The sequence below is a fragment of the Vigna unguiculata genome, chromosome 3, assembly GCF_004118075.2.
Source record: "Vigna unguiculata cultivar IT97K-499-35 chromosome 3, ASM411807v1, whole genome shotgun sequence".
Taxonomy (NCBI): domain Eukaryota; kingdom Viridiplantae; phylum Streptophyta; class Magnoliopsida; order Fabales; family Fabaceae; genus Vigna; species Vigna unguiculata.
In genome coordinates, this window is record NC_040281.1 from 57,901,772 (window position 1) to 57,908,892 (window position 7,121).

At 31.2% G+C, this 7,121-nt stretch overlaps 1 protein-coding gene across 1 annotated transcript; it reads left to right on the top strand.

The window, feature by feature from the left end:
• The first annotated feature begins 2,635 nt into the window (after positions 1-2,635).
• LOC114176265 (cytochrome c oxidase subunit 6b-2) lies at positions 2,636-6,723 on the top strand. Its single transcript, XM_028061247.1, has 4 exons — positions 2,636-2,676; positions 3,983-4,071; positions 4,153-4,234; positions 6,424-6,723. The coding sequence occupies exons 1-4, from the start codon at positions 2,668-2,670 to the stop codon at positions 6,475-6,477; spliced, it is 234 nt and encodes a 77-aa protein (XP_027917048.1). The 5' UTR covers positions 2,636-2,667; the 3' UTR covers positions 6,478-6,723.
• Positions 6,724-7,121: the final 398 nt, after the last annotated feature.

Consider the following 7,121-nt stretch of genomic DNA (forward strand, 5'->3'; position numbering starts at 1 on the left):
GGTCCTTTCCATTTGATATAATACAATTTTTTGAATCAAAGCTACGAATTGAAGAGTCCAAAGGTCTGTCTCAAACAAAACTGACGGTAGAATGAATTGAATTTCTAGTCAAGCATGACCTTTTTAATAAAATAAGCTATACGAGACAGTTCTGACGTTTTTAGAGTGAAGATCGCAATCCTAGTTTTTGGAGTGCATATGAAACATGCTCACGTTAACATGTCGAAATTGTTGCAAATCACTATTGATGCTAGCAAGGAAACTCAAAATTTCCACGCCCTTGCATAAAACTTGACTTTTTAGATGAACAGTATATGTACAATCTTTCTGTCCAATAAAGATAAATAATTGTGGGATAATATAGTTGACTTGATGAAGAGGAATAAAGAGATAAGTAACTTTGCCTAAACAAATGTTATATGTAAGGGATGATTGAATAATATAACTCAACTTGTTTTTGGTTTGGTACTCAGTCATCTGCATTAATAAGGGTCTGAAGATATCTGCTTCCTGAGAAGTTCAATTTTCTTCTCGTGATTGTTGGATATTATCAGTAGGCTACCAAAAATTTATTCCGCTGATTTCTCCGAACAAGTACTAAAACTACCATGTAAAAGATCTGATAAATGAAAAAAGTTGGTTCATATATTTAATAGTCGAGAGTGACTTTCTCCTAAACAACATTTACGACTAAAATGGGTTGTTTTTCGATTACATATATGCAATGGAAAGAAATGGATGGCCCGACTCTAGTTTTCTCCATAGACCAAAAGTAATGAAGAAACAAGTTCAGATGTGTTTAATGAAGGTGTAAAATGTGGTCAAGAAAATCCTGTAATACTTTTTTCATTACAATTATAAGCATAATTACTTATTTGTTGCTCATGAAGTTATATTTTATATTTGTATACATTTTAGTTTTTAAGTGAGTATTCACCGAATATGAAGAAGAGAGCAAGAAAAAATATTATGAAAATAAATATTTTTAAAATTGTCACTACAATAGGTTTTTGATGTCTAAAAGGCTTAGATAATTGTGTCATGGGAAGGTTTAGATATGCAGGTTTGATCCATGAAAATTTGTGTTTTTTTGTTGAATATAGGTAGATTTAGAGCTTAAGGTATCTCAGCTTGATATTATTTGTTTAGTACGTGATTTTTCAATCGTACATAAGATTTATATAATAATCTTTAAATGATTTTAATGTCATATTAAAAAGTCTAACTTAATTTTAAAAAATTATATTTGTTTTTTTCCAAAATCAAGAAGAAAAGAACTCAATTCACAATTCATCAGAACAGAGCATAGTTTTCACCGGTTAAAATAAGCATCTCATACTCTAGTTTGTTTACATTGGATTTGTACCTCTTCACTGTGCACAAGTTCGGTACAGTTTTTACTCTTTTGTTTCCTCTGTTTTTCTTCAAATACGACATCATTCCCTTTTCTGCATATCTTTTGTTTCTCCTAGATAGTTCTGCATACCATGTTAACATCATTTTGAGCAGACATTGGGATTATGTTCATGTTTGGACAGACATTTTATTAGAATCTTGACTATTTTAATCACCACCACCCATCCATGCTCTCTTTTTATATTCTTGGTCTTGATCTATATCAATATGAACATCAATATGAACATGACCTTCAACTTCTTAGTCCCGCATGGATTAATTTTCATAGTACCTACCTCTAATAAAAGTCCAAAATTTTTAAAAGTTATATAATTATATATTTTTTTATCCTCTTACGAATAGATTCAACATTTATTTATTTTTTATATTTTTTTAAATTAACAGGTTACATGTAATTAAAATATTAACAATTTTTTTCTTTGACAATTCAATATTATATTTGATAAAATATTTAAAGTAAAATATATTTTAGCAAGACATATAATGAGTATATCCATTAATTTAAATTATAAAGAAAATAAAATAAAATTTATTATATTAATAAAAATTATATATATATATATATATATATATAAGTATTTTTTGAAGATGAGGATATAAATAAAAATTTAATGAAGACGGTACCTTTAGATTTAATTTCCATGTCAGTCACCTAAATGAGAACTGGAAGTGGATTTCAGTGTTTGGTATAATGGTCCAGGTGAGAAATTCAGTTGGTTTTTATTATAACTATTGCTTCCTGCATTTCACTATTATTAAGCGCACCCCTACAATAGCTCTTTTCAGCAAGGTGTTTTGAGAAACTCTTCTCAATATAACACAATACATGAAGGGATATTCCAAAAACTTAATTTCAAAAGTTATTATATGTGTCCGAAAATCCCATTTCAAAAAGTTTGTTCTGGAATTTATTTAATGCTTTTCGAAAAATGTATTCCAAAAATTATGATTCATTTTTTTTTTCAAAAATTTTGTTATGGAAATTCTAGAAAATTTTTTCCAAAATTTTTTCAGATGTGTTGTGTAATCTGAAAATCACTTATACAAAAGGATAAAAATGATCCTTTAAAAAATTTTAAAGGTGCACCAAGAAATTGTGAAGGTTCAGGGACTAAAAGCCTTTTACCGTTATGTCCATCGTATCAGAATTTCTAATTGGGCCTACTTTGGGCCCATGCGACTTGCTCGTTTACTATTTATTTGTTTAGTTGCTCTTTTCTTTTTGTTTTATTTTTCGATCGAGACTGACTCATGGCGGAGGTTAGTCTCTCTCCATTTTCTCCGACTCTGATTCTCATGTCTGAAAAACAAACTTCACCATTTTCAGCTGTTTCCCATCTCCATTTTTTTTCTTCTTATTTTCGCCATTTAAGAGTGCAATTTGTTATAATATTATTCGGTTTAATCTGTTATTCGGATCTATCGAATCATTTTACTACTGAATATTTATCCATACGACAAGAAATGAATTGCTTCTTTTCTCCTCTATGTGAAAAGAGATACATTTTGGATTTTATAGATTTGGGTTTCTGCTATTTAATATCCATATCGGGATTAAGATTGTAGAAGAGAAAAATGAGACTGTCGGGGGTGCCCTTTTTGATTGATAGCTTTAGGTTAAACCAAATTGTATTGATGTTGCCTCTTTTTTCGTGTTTACATCTCTTGAATATTTGCAATTTGATTCCTAACTTTGTAGTTTTAAAATGTTTTCGTGGACTAGGTGTTAATTGTTACAAGACTGATATAGTTATTCACTGGTAATGTCGATTCTGTGATCCCAATTCAAAATTTTAAAAAACCATAGGATGCAGTTGTGTAATTTGATTGACATCTACGGTTTCAGAAAAAAAAAATTAATTGAATTCATGAAGCCAACTTCTAATGGCAGGCGCTGGAATTCAGTTATACATTCTTCAAACTGGGGGACTTAAGTAGAAAATTTCGAAAGCGGAAGGAACCAGTTAAGATCGAAACACCTATTTGAACATCCCAAAATGTTTAAGGATCTACAGATTAATTGAGCCGTAGTTTTATTAGTTTGCTGCTTCTTGTAAATAACCAAACTTGTTGATGGTAGTATGTATATGCTTCCTTTTTAAGATTTTTTATTTTTATTTTTATTCCTGGTAGAAATGTTTGCTATCTAGTGCTGATTTGTTACTTATGATTGTGTCCACATCTTTGTTATTACATCGAGTCAACGGCATGTTTTTAGATTCTGATCGTGGCAGTTTTAGCTCACTGTCTAAATTTTGTTTCACTGTAATTGGCGGTATTGGACACCCCAATAGTGCAATTTACTTAAGATTCTGAATCAAGATGTGTTTTGTTCTTTGTTGTCATTCATATACGTCATTCTTCATTCATGAGTGAAGGAGGGTGGGTATGGGTAATATATTTTAGGCACACTTATTTCTTTGCTCAAAATCACCCTATGGCTTTCTGCTGCACTGTATACATTTTTGTTTTGAATTTGACTTTTCTAATGCAACAGGTTTGGTATATCCTGCAAATTTATAGTCTTTATTACCTTAACATAATATTTTTTGTTACTTCCTGCTAGATTGAACTAAAAACAGCACCAGCCGATTTTCGTTTTCCTACAACAAATCAAACCAGACATTGTTTCACCCGCTACATAGAGTTTCATAGGTGGATTTCCTGACATTGGCTATCTGGTTTCTGCGAAAGTGTTACATATAATCTTTTACTTAATATTGATTTTAATAACAGATGCTTGGCAGCAAAGGGTGATAACTCAGGTGAATGTGAGAAATTTGCTAAATACTACCGCTCCCTTTGCCCGGGTGAATGGGTAAGCAACACTTAGTTTCTTGGTTGACTTGTAACTGACTGCTTGTGAACTTTAATATAAAAATTGATGGCATACCAGAAATTTTATGATTTGCGGTGTTCAATTTTTGATGAGATTGATCCTTAATGTCTGCAAAATAACTGAATTCCCAGTGTCAGTGTGTACTCTCTATTTGTAATGCATGTGGATGTGGATTCTCCTTAACTTACATCATTCACTAATCCACGTTTTTACAAGTTATTATAGATCATTTTAATAGAGTTGTTTTCTCTATCAATATTTTGCCGATATATTGTATTAGTTTTGGATTTATGCCGTGTTTTTTTATTTATTTTTTAAGTCCTTTGAAGCTCTGTAGAGTCTATAACGTTCATTATTTTCTGTTTTCTTTTTTTTTATAGTAACTAAAAATACTAATGAATGACATTCTGGACTTATCAAGAGAAGAATAATTGGTGAATTTTTTTATTTTATGTTAATGAAAGAAATTAGGCTTGTTCTTGGGTATTCAACCTCCGATTGTGATTTCCAACAAAAAAAATCATCACTCATTATATTTGTGTCTGAAGATATACATACTTGGAATTTTGGGATTTAGCTCTTTTAAAGTGATAGGGTTTGTAAAACTAAGAATGAAAGAGTGTATCCACTTTAATCCAAGTTAAGTGTGGATATTCCCTTTATTACTTTGCATGTTTTTCTTACTCTGTAGGAGTCAAATCTGGAAGACATGACACACCGTCTTCAAAACCAATTTCATGCACTCTGATTGTGAAGTCTAAATAAGAACATATAAAGTTGAATAAATATGTACATTTCTGATATGATGAATATAGTTACTGTTTATTTGGTGGTTTAGTTTATGAGATATAAGTCATTCCCAACTACTCAAGAGCAAAAGAAATGTATACCCGAGTGACTCATTATTATTCGGTTTATACTAGGAGCCATTGCGTGACCATGCTCCTGCATCCTTGCTTTAAATGTTGAGTTTTAAAGTCAAGCTATATGCATTTGTGTATATATGTAAATTTTTCCTTTTGAAGACCCTTTTTTCCCTTGCTAGGATTTCTTAAGTACATACCTACATAAGTACTTCTTTGTGATTTAGTATATTAGACAGTTTTAAAGTAAAGTGATTTATATTTGTGTTTGAAGCTGACTAATGATAGCATTGGGATTTTTTTATCTTCAAGGAAGTTGTCAGCTTCTTTCACAAATATAGTAATCAATAGCTCAGGAAAGTAGAGTAGCGAGGCAGAATTGTGAAACCATTTTGGTAGCAGCTATTGCAATACAGTGATACTACTTCGATATAAGCTCCCAAAACCCATTTTTTGCCCCTGAAATAACTGTCTGATGGGTAAATTTCCAAGTCCCCTCTATTTCATTTTTGCTCCAGGAAACATATTCAGACTTGAAACCTTTACCATTCAAGAAAAAAACTACCTCCATTTACCTCTGCTCCTTCACACTTTTAAGGAATATTTTGTGTCCTCTGTTCTGTTCTTTTTTCTTCGTGAAAACTTATTATCTTGCATTCTACTATTTATTTTTATCTAATTTGTTGTATTTCTTTTCTGTTAATCTTACAATCATTTTTCATTTTTGGACTTAATTACTGTGTTCTTATTGCTCCTTGATTGGTGACCGTGTATGTTAACTATGAATTATTTATCTATAAATTTTGTTTGTATTATAATATTTAATATTTAAAATAGTGGTCATTCCATTTTAGGATTTTCAGAGTTGGCCAACATGGTTACTATGCCAAGAATACAGTTGCTTGAAACTAGTCTAAATGTTTTTTGCAGTGCCAACAGTCTAGTTGCATAATGTGAATAAGCGAAATTGGTTTAGTGATTTTTTTGTTTGTAAAAAGTTACGACACTTGTTTGTATATGTAGGTGGTCATGTTTGTTTTAGGAATAAGAAAGTGAATTTGCATGGTATACATTGTTGTATTCATGAAAATGCCCTCCTTTTCAATTAATCTCTGGACATTCCTGGAATTGATAAATATATTTTGCCCACTTCTGCATAAAACAATTTATATTTCTAATCTAGTCACAAATTTAATAGATTGGTGGTATACCACATGGAGGTCGTTAGTACAGAGATTCCATGATGTGTATTGGGTGAGTTTGCATTTCCCTTTTTTTAATTTTTTGTGGAATATACTGTGGCAGGTTGAAAGGTGGAATGAACAGAGGGAGAATGGGACTTTTCCGGGACCACTTTGAAATCATGTGCCGCTTGGATATCCTTGAGGCATGAGGAGTCTTGAACATTCTGTTGGTTTATTTTCTTCAGTTATATTTGGTTGAGTCATTGTGAATAAGGCAATTTGTGGATATTCATCACTTCGCAAATGGCTCTAGCCATTTTGCTTTTGAAGTTGATATAATTATTCAGGTTGTGTGCCGCTCTGTACTCTCTTTGTTCAGATCATTAATTTTAATATTAACAATTAGTAAACTCTATCCTAACAATGGATTATCGTCCTCTAAAGGTGAGAAAGTGTAAAAGGTGTGAAAGAGTACACATTCATCCTTCTTTTTTTCCAGTTTAAATTAAGGGTGAAAGTCCTATCAGTTAACCACCTTACACATTTTTTTAACTTAGTTTTAGGTATCCTATTACAGTCCTCTTAATTTAGGGTAAAATAGGAAAAAAAAATGAACTTGAATGTAAGTTTTGTCAGAGTAATGAGTCTGACTATATTGGGAAGTGATTGCGTAGACATTTTTTAAACTAGTTTTGAATAAATTTTTTCACCGTGAATTTCGTACGACTTCAGATCTTGATCCATTGCGGGTACCTTTGGTTAAAGAGATTGAAAGGAAGGTGAGATGTTTGGTATAATAAGGAAGTTCAGAAAATTGTA

Coding starts and splice junctions, on each gene's coding strand:
- LOC114176265 (XM_028061247.1), top strand. Junction 4,072..4,152: donor CGCTACATAGAGTTTCATAG/GTGGATTTCCTG, acceptor TTTTAATAACAG/ATGCTTGGCAGCAAAGGGTG. Junction 4,235..6,423: donor CCCTTTGCCCGGGTGAATGG/GTAAGCAACACT, acceptor ATACTGTGGCAG/GTTGAAAGGTGGAATGAACA.